Consider the following 14,067-nt stretch of genomic DNA (forward strand, 5'->3'; position numbering starts at 1 on the left):
TGGGATGTCAGTGTTGCACATTGGCATTTCACTGAGTAAAATTGTTTGGCAGCCAATATTAAAAGTTGCACTTGAATTGTTTTGCAATCCCCTTCTTTTTCTTTGCTTGCTTTTTTAACTTTTTATAAGATTGGGATGGTGTTTTCTATCTTTTTTAATTTGGTAGCAGTAAACTTAAATTTGAGTCTTGTAAACTCAGAGCTGTTTAAACTCTTCTGACTATTACTTTAAAGGGGAATAACCCCACAATTAGAAATTTGTATACATGTGCATTTTATTTCAGAGCGAAGCGAAGAATGGCAGATGCAGATGTGTATGGCTTGCCAATTACAGTCAACGCTTGTAGAGTTGATGATCATACGCACAGTCCAACCAGATGTGAGTACACTGTATACTCTTCTGACTGTTTAAGAATGTTGTACTTATTTGTTGTCCATCAGCCACAATTGTTTAAAAAAAAATGCTACACAGATTTTGCTGTCTGAGTTTTGAGGGATTAGGTTGGTACCATGGTATTACATGTACTATCAGCACATATATATGGGTAATTTTGACCATATTCTCACACAATTCAGATTCAGAGGATCATGTTTAGTCTTATTTGCTCTTGGCAAACAGTCATCTAAAAGTCTGTGTGGACCTTTTGACAGACTTCTAGCTGGAACGACATTGTCTTGTCTTCTGTCTTGTCTTTCCATTACTGCCCACAATCAACAGTAGTGATTATTTCGGCACTTGATGGGATGTTGCGCAATCCAATAAAGCAGCGTTTCCAGCACATTTACTTTTCATTTGAATTTACCAAGCATGAGTTCTGCATTGTTAGTGTAGAAATCTAAAGTAACAATGTACATCTTGTGTACATCTAAAGTGTACATCTTTTCTCGTTCTTGTATTGGTGAATACAGTATTCCTTTGTTGTTGAGTCACTTGAGAAAAAGTGACTATGTAATCGGTCAGTGTTAGTCTGTCCGGCCGGCCGGCCGTCCGTCCGTAGACACCACCTTAACGTTGGACTTTTCTCGGAAACTATCAAAGCGATCGGGCTCATATTTTGTTTAGTCGTGACCTCCAATGACCTCTACACTTTAACGATGGTTTCGTTGACCTTTGACCTTTTTCAAGGTCACAGGTCAGCGTCAAAGGAAAAATTAGACATTTTATATCTTTGACAAAGTTCATCGGATGTGATTGAAACTTTGTAGGATTATTCTTTACATCAAAGTATTTACATCTGTAGCCTTTTACGAACGTTATCAGAAAAACAAGGGAGATAACTAGCCTTTTCTGTTCGGCAACACACAACTTAACGTTGGGCTTTTCTCGGAAACTATAAAAGTGACCGGGCTCAAATTTTATGTGAACGTGACTCATTGTGTTGTGAATAGCAATTTCTTCCTGTCCATCTGATGCCTCATATAATATTCAGAACTGCGAAAGTGACTCGATCGAGCGTTTGCTCTTCTTGTTTAACTTTGTTAGTGTAGCTTTGATCACATTTCATCACGTCATCAGGTAAACCTGTGTTTTTTTCTTCAATCTTTTTAAATTTTTGCTGACACCTATTCAGCCATTTGAATTTGCTTGTTTAAGTCCTGTACTTGTTGGTGGTGTTGTTCTTTTCACATTATTTGGTAGCAGTACTCATCTGTTAAAACAAGTGTTCTTGTTTACTGACTCTTACACTTGCAAACTGTCCATAATATGTTAATCTTAGCTGTTTCATTTCAGTCACTAACTACAGCGCTGGGAGGAGCCGTAGTGAGAGCAGAGATCGTCAGCAGCACAGCGATGCCCCAGGTGCTCCCGGCAACAGCAGTCCAATTAAAAAGTTTGGTAGTCAGCATGGTGCCTTTGGCTCTGGTTACAAGTCAACCCAGAACAGCTACTCTTCTGTGGCCGAGAACATCTGCATCACTCAGTCGTACCAAGCGAGCAGGCCGTTTCAGGGAGCAGAGGAAGGGGGTGAAAGGGAAGTGTACAGCTCAGTGAAGGAGATGACCGCCGACTACTCTCAGCCATCACCGATGCACCCCATGGGTATTTTACGGCATCAAAACTACCCTGAACATCTTGACAGTCAGACCGGGTTATCTTCAGAGTCACAGCTTCATCTCCAACCTCCTAACCTGTCGGAGCCCCCGCCGGCGTTTAATGCTTTCCCTGTGAGTGGTGCAGATGGTGGAACGCTGAATGTTTCCAAGACCTACAACGTGACTTACCAGCATCACTACATCCCCCCCGGTATGGTCACCCCTCAGCCTGTGTATCCGTACCAGAATAACTTCAAGCCTCCAGCGTATAACCCTGGACCCAGGCAGGCCGTCAAGTTCAGCTATGACTTCAACCGGCCGCTCAGTCGTAATGCTATCAGTACAGGAAGTTTTAACACGCAGGTAGACATTTTGTTTATAACTTTTAAGTTTGTTCATTTATTATTCTTTTTTAAAGCTGTGGTCTATTTATGACTTTCCGGGGCTACGAGGTTGAAAAATAGGGATACAATCATGTACAGAATTCTGTACAGCAAACGCTACCCAAAACCCCACCTATACGGCATGTATGACCTTGAGAGCTTCAGTCAACGCTTGAATTTTGCAGGGATAACATCCGGTTTGCTCTCTCAAGACTGATCGTATCTTATCTTCAAGAGAGATCAAGGGGAAAAATAAACGCCCCGGCGAAGATTCGAACTCTCGACCTTGAGACTTCGTGTCTCATGTCCTAACCACTAGGCTACTGCGCCAATTGAGAAAAAGAAGGAAAAACATTGATATGAATTCATGTTATGTTATTCTTGAAGCAGCATGATTTATATCTCTATCCGCCAATTGTTCAGAAGTGAATACATGTATAACTATTTCTTAGATGTCTGGTTTCAACTGCACAGAGCTTTGGAGAGATTCAATTACTGTTCTTGTCATTTTCTTGCATGTTGTAAATAGAGATATCGCAGCTATTTGCATGGCACGAATGTCGTGTAGCATGACGGTGTAAACATGTACTGCGATTCCGTAAAACATGTTTGCAAATGAAGGCAAATATTAATGTCAATTTTTACGTTTTTGTAACGCATGAATAGTAATTCAAGCCTAGAATGATATAAAATTATCAATTTTTTATCTTTGACAACACTGGTGAAGTGGCCTAGCGGTTAAGACATCGGCCCCGACATTACGAGGCCCCGAGGCCTTGCGTTCGAATCCCTGCCAAGTCGTTTATTTTTTCTGCTCGATCCTTCTTGACAAATATGCTCAGCTCTGCGAGAGCAAACCGAATTTTACCATTGCAAAATTCAAGTGTTGACTGAAGCTCTCAAAGTCATACACGCTGTATAGGTAGGGTTTCGGGTAGTGTTTGCTGTACAGAAATCTGTACATGATTTTGTCCCAATTTTTCAACCTCGTAGCCCCGGAAAGTCATAAATAGAACACAGCTTTAATGAACTTATGGATGTTTATATCCTGATGATGTTAAAGATTTTTCTTGATGTTTAATTACGTTATATTTGTTCTTCTTTTTTCTTGAATTTAATCTGTTGTGTTCAGTTTCTAATTTTGTTTGTTGTTTAACTCATGTATGTGTTTTTTTTTCTTTTTCTTTGGAAGTTCATGTAGTTGAGTGAAAGAAATCCTGTTGTAAACCTTGCCTGCAACCCTGCTTGAGGATGAATACATTGTCCCAAGTTCTGAGAGTTCTTTTCAGTGTGTGAATTTTTTTTGTTCAGACACTGCCATACCTCCCTTATTCTGTTGCGAATTTTTCAGAAGTACCTTTTATTTGTCAGCCACAGGTGAGACCTCGCAGTTCTCGAAGCGTATCTGTTGCGACCTATTCAGAACTACGTGCTTTAATTTTCCAGCCACAGGTGAGACCGCACAGTTCGCGAAGCGTATCGTCGACGTCCGACATGTTTGATGACGAGGATGAGGATGGACTGGAGATGGCGTACTTCAAAGCACAGCAGCTAGGGGAGGGGGAGAAGTCAGCCCCTGTGGATCTGACTGTCACCAATCTGGACTACAACATCAGCAAGAAGGAGTGGAGAAAGATTCTGGCAGCCACCTTTCAGCCCCACGTTAAGGTTAACAACTTTGTTTTGCTGGTTTTTATAATACTTGCCATGGGGTATGTATTACTCTATAATTTTTAACATCAGACTTGGTGTCCCTATCCTGCGTGTGCTTTTGAACATTTGTATGTCTGTTCCTGCAGATTCCTTGAAACTTGTAATAGAGAAGTGAGTGCTGAAATTATCAGTTTACACATAAGGCCCCCCCAAAAAAAAGTCTGTTTACGGTAACCCGACCGACCCTATTTTTTTCGCGCGACCCTAGACTTTTTTTTTGGCATTTGGGGAAAAAAAATACAAAATCTATTTTTTTTTTTTTTTTGGTGCAAAATAACATAAAAATATGGGTTTTTTTTGGGGAAAAAAAAAATCCCGACCTACCGACCCTATTTTTTTGGCCTATGTTACTGTAAACAGACCTATTTTTTTTGTGGCCTAATCATAACTGCGATGACAGTGCTAAAAGGCAGGGGTGGTGGGTGGAAGGAACAGTTTATTAGAGGAGTTCTAGTAGTAACAGCTGTTCTCACCCCATCCAGGCTTTGTAGTATTCATGACATTCTTAGCCTCCCTGGCCGGAAACGAACCTGGTCTTTTAGTGAAGAGAAAGTTGCCTGGCAGTGTCTAACACTAACAGGGTAGAGATTGTTGATCACAGTGATGGTTTCCAACTGACCTTGCCTTTTAGTGAAGAGAAAGTTGCCTGGCAGTGTGCAACACTAACAGGGTGTTGATCACAGTGATGGTTTCCAACTGACCTTTGCCTTTTAGTGAAGAGAAAGTTGCCTCGTAGTGTGCAACACCTAACAGGGTAGAGAGTGTTGATTACAGTGATGGTTTCCAACTGACCTTGCCTTTTAGTGAAGAGAAAGTTGCCTGGTAGTGTGCAACACTAACAGGGTAGAGATTGTTGATCACAGTGATGGTTTCCAACTGACCTTGCCTTTTAGTGAAGAGAAAGTTGCCTGGCAGTGTGCAACACTAACAGGGTAGAGAGTGTTGATCACAGTGATGGTTTCCAACTGACCTTGCCTTTTAGTGAAGAGAACGTTACCTGGCAGTGTGTAACACTAACAGGGTGTTGATCACAGTGAATGAGTGATGGTTTCCAACTGACCTTGCCTTTTAGTGAAGAGAAAGTTACCTGGCAGTGTGCAACACTAACAGGGTAGAGAGTGTTGATTACAGTGATGGTTTCCAACTGACCTTGCCTTTTAGTGAAGAGAAAGTTGCCTGGCAGTGTGTAACACTAACAGGGTAGAGAGTGTTGATTACAGTGATGGTTTCCAACTGACCTTGCCTTTTAGTGAAGAGAAAGTTGCCTGGCAGTGTGTAACACCAACAGGGTAGAGAGTGTTGATTACAGTGATGGTTTCCAACTGACCTTGCCTTTTAGTGAAGAGAAAGTTGCCTGGCAGTGTGCAACACCAACAGGGTAGAGAGTGTTGATTACAGTGATGGTTTCCAACTGACCTTGCCTTTTAGTGAAGAGAAAGTTGCCTGGCAGTGTGCAACACTAACAGGGTAGAGAGTGTTGATTACAGTGATCATGATGGTTTCCAACTGACCTTGCCTTTTAGTGAAGAGAAAGTTGCCTGACAGTGTGCAACACTAACAGGGTAGAGAGTGTTGATTACAGTGATGGTTTCCAACTGACCTTGCCTTTTAGTGAAGAGAAAGTTGCCTCGTAGTGTGCAACACCAACAGGGTAGAGAGTGTTGATTACAGTGATGGTTTCCAACTGACCTTGCCTTTTAGTGAAGAGAAAGTTGCCTGGTAGTGTGCAACACTAACAGGGTAGAGAGTGTTGATCACAGTGATGGTTTCCAACTGACCTTGCCTTTTAGTGAAGAGAACGTTACCTGGCAGTGTGTAACACTAACAGGGTAGAGAGTGTTGATTACAGTGATGGTTTCCAACTGACCTTGCCTTTTAGTGAAGAGAAAGTTGCCTGGCAGTGTGTAACACTAACAGGGTAGAGAGTGTTGATTACAGTGATGGTTTCCAACTGACCTTGCCTTTTAGTGAAGAGAAAGTTGCCTGGCAGTGTGTAACACTAACAGGGTAGAGAGTGTTGATTACAGTGATGGTTTCCAACTGACCTTGCCTTTTACTAGTTTTAGTGAAGAGAAAGTTGCCTGGCAGTGTGCAACACCAACTGGGTAGAGAGTGTTGATCACAGTGATGGTTTCCAACTGACCTTGCCTTTTAGTGAAGAGAAAGTTACCTGGCAGTGTGCAACACTAACAGGGTAGAGAGTGTTGATTACAGTGATGGTTTCCAACTGACCTTGCCTTTTAGTGAAGAGAAAGTTGCCTGGCAGTGTGTAACACTAACAGGGTAGAGAGTGTTGATTACAGTGATGGTTTCCAACTGACCTTGCCTTTTAGTGAAGAGAAAGTTGCCTGGCAGTGTGTAACACTAACAGGGTAGAGAGTGTTGATTACAGTGATGGTTTCCAACTGACCTTGCCTTTTAGTGAAGAGAAAGTTGCCTGGCAGTGTGTAACACTAACAGGGTAGAGAGTGTTGATTACAGTGATGGTTTCCCTGTGCAGGTACTGGGTATTTGCATGCGCACACAGCCGGACAACACATCCATCGCCTCAATTAAGGTGCCTTGTGTGGAGGATGCCAGGTTTGCCATCTCGCAGGTCCACCGCCGCAAGATTGGATACAAGCGCATCCACGTAGCTCTATCTGAAGAAAAGGACCAAGCACCTGCTGAAAGCACCAGGTAGAGTTTTCCAGGGTATTGTGGACACAGTGGAAGTGCACCTTGTAAGACCCCCGATTCAAGACTTTCTCACACTCTGGGCAATAACCGAATTTCGCCCTGTGTGAAGTTCAGTCCCCTTTAGTGAATCTAAAAGTAAAAACCGTTGCTCTTTTTTCAGTGTGTTCACCTCTTCCACTGGGTTAATTCAGGACTGTGCCAGACTCTGTTTTCTCAAATTTTCTGTTTGTAAAGTCTGCAAATGTACCCCCATTGTAAGACTTCCTCCCCAAGACTTGATTTTCTGAGATTCGGGGTTCCATCTTGCTGGTATCTCAGGTATCGTTAGAGCAGAGTAGATTGACAATAGTGGCCATGGTTGGTGGTGGTGGTGTTTGCTGATATTTTTCATCATGAACTGCTTGTTCCAGTTGAGACTCTTCGTTAAACTTCAAGATGGAGGTCTAAAGTGCAGATCTGGAGTGGTATACAGGAAAATTAAAAATGTGAGGTGGTTTTTGATGCTGAAGCCGTTTTAGCTACTCCGGTGTTATTTCCGATTTTAACTGGCATACAGGAGACCATTATTGAGCCCCTTTAGATAATGAGTTTGTTACCTCGCTTCTTGCCCTGTTCGCACGCGCACAAACACCCTTATCAAAGGAAATCACCACTACTCGACGCTTCCTACTAGACGAGATAATCACGGTCAGCGAGGCGACCGATTGCATCAGACCAGACGCGGACACAGCCATCCAAACATCAAAAGACTACCCGGCAGCATCATGCCATTAGCGACTGTAGAGCCGAGAGGTAGGTCCCGCAAGTTTAAAACCGTCACGTGACTTTGGCGGCTCGAAACTGGGTTTCGTGAATGGCAATTACCTCGACTTACAAATCAAACAGCTCCACCATGCGGTCAAGTGCCGCTAAAACTTTTCCCTGCATACCACTCCAGGTTTGTTAATCTTAGCTCAAGCCCCTTATGACAAGTGGTAACTTTAGATGATAATTTCTAAAAACTTAAAAGTAAAAAAAACAACTCAGTAAGGTAACAGTGGTAATTTATACAGTATCATTGGCAGTAACATACAATTTTCATTGATCGCGGCTTGAATTTACTTTTTCTGATGATTTTAGAGCACTTGGGTAGTTCTACATGTATTTAATTTTGATTTTGTTATATTTTCATTGTTCGTTATTGTGGCATTTCAGGCAGGAGACCATATCAATTCTCTCCGATGCCAAGGGGCTCACCATGCCTGTCTTCAAGTTTATTGAGAATTACGAAAAGAGGTTGATCGTTCTTTCTTATATTCTTTCTTTTTGAGAGTTTGTTTATATTTGAAAATGTTTATTTTTAAAAGTATCAGTTTAGTGCACTGGTGTTTGTGGAGAAGAAATGGTACAATTACAAGCCATTTAAAATATTGCACCAATTCAGCTGCGTTTCACTATTATTGCTCTTCACCTGTGCTAAGATAAGATGGCCAAGATATTGACATGTCCGTCTCCGATGACAAGGCCAAAACAATTAGGGTCGGTAGGTCGGTTACTTCTTTCTTGTTTTTGAGTCACTTGAGAAAAAGTGACTCTATGTAATCGGTCAGTGTTAGTCTGTCCGTCCGGCCGGCCGTCCGGCCGGCCGTCCGTAGACACCACCTTAACGTTGGACTTTTCTCGGAAACTATCAAAGCGATCGGGCTCATATTTTGTTTAGTCGTGACCTCCAATGACCTCTACACTTTAACGATGGTTTCGTTGACCTTTGACCTTTTTCAAGGTCACAGGTCAGCGTCAAAGGAAAAATTAGACATTTTATATCTTTGACTACTTTTCTCGGAAACTATCAAAGCGATCGGGCTCATATTTTGTTTAGTCGTGACCTCCAATGACCTCTACACTTTAACGATGGTTTCGTTGACCTTTGACCTTTTTCAAGGTCACAGGTCAGCGTCAAAGGAAAAATTAGACATTTTATATCTTTGACAAAGTTCATCGGATGTGATTGAAACTTTGTAGGATTATTCTTTACATCAAAGTATTTACATCTGTAGCCTTTTACGAACGTTATCAGAAAAACAAGGGAGATAACTAGCCTTTTCTGTTCGGCAACACACAACTTAACGTTGGGCTTTTCTCGGAAACTATAAAAGTGACCGGGCTCAAATTTTATGTGAACGTGACTCATTGTGTTGTGAATAGCAATTTCTTCCTGTCCATCTGATGCCTCATATAATATTCAGAACTGCGAAAGTGACTCGATCGAGCGTTTGCTCTTCTTGTTTTAAAAGTTTTTCTTGAAGTTTGCTTTTTATTCACACAGGTGCTTGTTACTTTTTAATGGCCAGAAATCTGTGTCTCCAGGATGTTGTAGAAGTGTAACTTCCCTTGTGAAGTCTGCAAAATCAAGTGCAAAAAAAAGTTCTACGGTCTAGAGGACAAAAATAGGGTTGGTTGGGGAATCTGAAGCATTGATTTTTTTTCTTGGTCTAATATTGCCTGAGCTTGAATATGTTCAGGTACCACAAGTCGGTCAGTGTGTCGGATCTGTACAAGATGAAGGAGGTGGTGGAGATTATGGATCGTGGAGGAGCAGGGAGGATGGTGAAACTGGCCAGGGGGGTGTGCCCCACACCCTCCCCTACACCGGATAGTTTCACTGACCCTTTTCAGGTGAGCTTAGTGTATTGGCGGGAGCGATATATATGTGTAGCGTTCATGGGAATGATCAATCGTGGAATCTTTAACGTGCACACCCCAATGTAGTGTACACGAAGGGACCTCGGTTTTTCGTCTCATCTGGTTTTGTCCCTGTGTTTCAGACACTACCTTTTTGTATTCACTCTTGCACAACCCACAACGAGAGTTATTTCCAAACGTTGTTTCTTTTTCAGAAATAATCTGCAACATGTACCTGACTTTCTCATTTTGTTTTCTCCAGGAGGAAAACATGGATCAGCCAGTGTGCCTGTTTCACTGTCCAGAGGGCAGCCACCAGCATGCGGAGGCCATGAGCCTGGGGATGCTGCCCAACGTCAAACTGCAGAGAAAGCCCTTTGCCGCACAGGTCCACTCTTTGCTGCTAGGACACAACGGTGTCATGCCACTCATGAGGTGATTAAAGCATGGTTAATTCAATCATCTGTTTGTACAATACAAAAAGTGTACACATTTTTAGGTTATTACCCAAACACAGACTGAAAATACTGATTATAGAAATAGGTATTTTGTTTTGTTTTTGTCAATGGGTATGGATGCCCCAAAAAATGTTTTATTTTTAATTGGGGGGGGGGGGGGGGAGGGGAGGGGAGGGGAGGGGAGGGGAGGGGAGGGGAGGGGAGGGGAGGGGAGGGGAGGTAAGGATACTTGTTTTGATGAGGAGTAAAAGAATGGAGGACATTTGTCAAAGTATCAGTTTTTGCTCACCTCTTATTTTGGAAAAGGTATGGACTTTCTGAAATTGTGTTGAGTGACTAAACTGAAAAAGTATGTTGTTTTTTCTGTAACGAAAAGGGAAGAGTGTGCGAGCATATGTTTTTGTTTGAATTGTGTTTGCTGATGTCATTCATGGTTTACTCTTTTGGTTGTTAGCATGGTTTACATGTTTTGTTGTTGGCAGTTATGTTTGTGTAAATGTACAGAGCTTGGGCTGAAGATTGATTTTCCCCCACACAAAAGCCTGAAATCTTAAAATTGTGTATTCAACAATATTTGCTTCCTTCATTTTCAGCTTTCCCATGTGCTACAAGGCACAGTTCAGCTCCATTCTTTCCAGTGTTGAAGAAGGGGTGTACATGGAACATCTCATTTCTTGCGTGCCTGGTGTGGAGATTGTCATGTCCAAGAAAGGGGTCAAGGTCATTCACTTCCAGGAGAAAAAGGATCCACCAGGAGCAGGTTAGCAGTTAGGACATTTTGACTGTCTTCCGATTTGAGGTGTCAGTGGTAAAGTCAGTGCAAAGTAGCAAAATGATAAGATGTGCTCTTGATCATGTGAAAATTCATACTAGAAGTGCGTTTGTGTGGGCCAGGGCACTTCATTAACAGTGCTAGAATTTGTATTCAGGCCTGACCTGTATCAAGAGTTCTGTATTCAGTTCATTATTGCTCATCACATCATACATGATTAATTGTTGTTGCACTGCTGCAGGAAAACTGCACAAAGGAATTATATGGGAGTACATTTAAACAAAAACTTTTTTTGGTCAATAAATTCCCCACTTTTTTCTTGTCAAATTTTCAGAGGCGATTTGCGGCAGAACAACCCCAGTGATGTCTCAACAGATGGCGCTGCTGAGTCGTGAGATCGGAGACTTATTGCGTCAGTCACGGCTCTGTTCCATCCCTGCCTCCAAGTTCATCCCTGCCTACCACCACCACTTTGGCCGTCAGTGTCGTGTGGCTGATTATGGCTACACCAAACTGGCCGAACTGTTTGAAGCCTTGCCACATGTGTTGCAGGTTGGTTGGGTTTCGAGTGTGAAGCGTTTGCTGTTGATGTTGTTTGTGACTGAAAATTGCTAGTGAGAAACGTAATTTTTAGTGTGTGCGTGTGTGTGTGTATATGAGTATGTGTGTGTGAGCGTATGAGTTTATGTGTTTGTGTGTGTGTGTGTGTGCTTCAGCTAACTGGTTTGGATGCATTGGCACAAAAATGAAGGTCTCTGAATGTAAATAATGCAGATTAAACACAGCATTCAAAACAGATTTGTGATGCATGTATATTTCATGAATTAACATATATCTGTTCTGTGTGTACAGGTGTTAGGAACTGGTGATCGCAAAGTGTTGACACTGAGTCACAGAGCCCAGGTGAAGCGGTTCATTGCCGACGTTCTAAAGGTGCTTAAGACACAGCCCGGCAAACTGCTCAGTGTGACAGACCTTCCTGCTACCTATGGTCAGTGACATCCTTTGTTTTTATGGTTCTATGCCTTTTGTATCGGTTCATGGCGGGTGTGTATCAGAGTGTGGTGCTTTTTACATTTAGTCAAGTTTTGACTAAATGTTTTAACATAGAGAGAGAATCGAGACGAGGGTCGTGGTGTATGTGTGTGTGTGTGTCTGTCTGTGTGTGTGTGTAGAGCGATTCAGACTAAACTACTGGACCGATCTTTATGAAATTTGACAGAGTTTCTGGACGTTTTTTTCTTTTTTTCAATAAATGTCTGATGACGTCATATCCGTCTTTTTGTAAAAGTTGAGGCGGCACTGTCACACCCTTCATTTTTCAATCAAATTGATTAAAATTTTGGCAAAGCAATCTTCAACAAAGGCCGGACTTTGGTATGGCATTTCAGCTTGGTGGCTTAAAAAATATACTGTTCAAAAAAAGAAACGCATAGTTGCTACTTGCCAAATTTGTTTTATTTTTCGAAAAAATTAACAGAAAATCCAATATTTAGATTATTTGTTTGAAATTTGGTATGGACACAGTTGAATGCACACACAGTTTATTTGCATCTTCAAATCAATCAGTCAATCAATACGATTGGGTGCCGAGGCTGTCAAGTCAGTAGGGGGTGTGACTGCCTTGAGCAGCAACAACTGCCCGGCACCTTCTGGGCATGGACTGGATCAGATGCCGGATATCTTGCTGTGGGATGGTGTCCCACTCCTCCTGAAGTGCCTGCAATAGATCGCGGTGATTTGCCGGCGCTTCTTCTCGCCTGCGCACACGTCTGTCCAATTCATCCCAGAGGTGTTCTATCGGGTTCATGTCTGGCGACATGGATGGCCAGGGAAGCACCTGGACATGGTGGTCGGTGAGGAACTGGGTGGTGAGTCGTGCTGTGTGCGGGCGAGCGTTGTCCTGCTGGAATATGGCATCCTGGTCAGCCAGAAGAGGAAGGGCGTGTGGGCGCAGAATTTCCTCCACGTATCGCTGAGCAGTTATGCGCCCTTGGACGTGCACCAGGGTGCTCCTTCCAGCGGTATTGATCGCCCCCCACACCATGACGCCTCCACCACCATGAACGGGTGCCTCATCCACACAGTTGGGCGCGTAACGTTCGTTTACTCTCCGGTAGACCCTCCTCCGACCATCATGTCGCTGGAGCAGGAAGTAGGACTCGTCGCTGAACCACACGTGTCTCCAGTGATTCCGGACGGTCCAGCGAAGGTGCTGGTTGCCCCACTGCACTCGGTTCTGGCGATGGCGGCGGGTGAGGACAGCTCCTCTGTGAGGTCTGCGAGCTCTCAAACCAGCTTCATGCAGGCGGTTCCGCACGGTCTGGTCCGATAATCGGTGTGGCCCGGGGAGAGCCTGGACAGAAGATGAGGCCGACAGGAAACGATTCCGGAGGTGGCGGAGCCGTATGAAGCGGTCGTGAGCAGCAGTTGTCGCCCTTGGTCTTCCCACTCGTGGCAAGTCAGCAACGGAGCCAGTGGCTTGAAACCTGACCCACAGTCTACTGATGGTGCTCTGGGACACGTGGAAGTGCCTGGCGATTGCACTTTGACTTTGGCCTGCTTGTAAACGACCCAATTCAATTTGGCGGTCTTCTCTGCTCAATCGGGCCATATTTCGTCGCTGAATTGTCGTCTGATTTCTTTGTGGCGAACAATCCGCTTTTATGGGTTTTGGAAGACATGGTGAGAGCTCAATATTCCCCGAGTTTCACGAGATTACACTGAAGCATGACGAGTGGTCATGCCAAATGAGCAATTTTGACATTGTAGCCACTGATAACGCATGCGTCACGTGCAGAGCTCACTTGTGGCAATGGACGAAAGGTCGACGACCAGATAAACATTTTCTGCAGTTTGGTGGATATCCTTGTAGCCATATAACTAAATTAACCAAATATTACAAGCTATGCGTTTCTTTTTTTGAACAGTATAAATAATGAATTTGGTCATTAAAAATCGGAAACTTGTCATAAATTTTTGGTTTTTTAAAACAATCCAAAAACAATGTCATCTTATTCTTCGTCATTTTCTGATTCCAAAAACATATACATATGTGCTATTTGGATTACAAACAAGCTCTGAAAATTAAAAATATGAAAATTATGATTAAAATTAATTGCCCGAAATCGATTCAGAAACAATTTCATCTTATTCCTTGTCGGTCCCTGATTCCAAAAACATGTAGATATGATATGTTTGGATTAAAAACAAACTCAGTACGCTAAAAAGAATAGAGATACATAAAAGCGTGTTATCCTACTCAGCGCGACCATTACCGCACTATTCTGGTTTGTCGATTTCACTGCCTTTGCCACGAGCGGTGGACTGACGAAACTACGAGTATGCGGTCTTGGTGAAAAATGGCA

General features: G+C 42.9%; 1 protein-coding gene and 1 long non-coding RNA gene across 2 annotated transcripts in view; one reads left to right on the forward strand and one right to left on the reverse strand.

The window, feature by feature from the left end:
* The window catches only part of LOC138958551 (uncharacterized), a 147,813-nt gene extending 146,577 nt beyond the window's left edge, over positions 1-1,236 (reverse strand). Inside the window, exon 1 of the long non-coding RNA XR_011453432.1 lies at positions 1,080-1,236. This is a non-coding gene — a long non-coding RNA (uncharacterized lncRNA). The remainder of the gene's footprint in view (positions 1-1,079) is intronic.
* Positions 1-14,067, forward strand: part of LOC138958548 (meiosis regulator and mRNA stability factor 1-like) — a 34,037-nt gene that overhangs the window by 9,878 nt on the left and 10,092 nt on the right. The window contains exons 6-15 of the mRNA XM_070329746.1: positions 284-378; positions 1,732-2,396; positions 3,863-4,084; positions 6,630-6,808; positions 8,003-8,083; positions 9,310-9,463; positions 9,732-9,904; positions 10,521-10,687; positions 11,034-11,251; positions 11,552-11,690. Of these exons, the coding sequence (XP_070185847.1) occupies positions 284-378; positions 1,732-2,396; positions 3,863-4,084; positions 6,630-6,808; positions 8,003-8,083; positions 9,310-9,463; positions 9,732-9,904; positions 10,521-10,687; positions 11,034-11,251; positions 11,552-11,690 (2,093 nt within the window). The remainder of the gene's footprint in view (positions 1-283; positions 379-1,731; positions 2,397-3,862; positions 4,085-6,629; positions 6,809-8,002; positions 8,084-9,309; positions 9,464-9,731; positions 9,905-10,520; positions 10,688-11,033; positions 11,252-11,551; positions 11,691-14,067) is intronic.

Source organism: Littorina saxatilis, linkage group LG2 (assembly GCF_037325665.1).
Source record: "Littorina saxatilis isolate snail1 linkage group LG2, US_GU_Lsax_2.0, whole genome shotgun sequence".
In the NCBI taxonomy this organism is placed as follows: Eukaryota; Metazoa; Mollusca; class Gastropoda; order Littorinimorpha; family Littorinidae; genus Littorina; species Littorina saxatilis.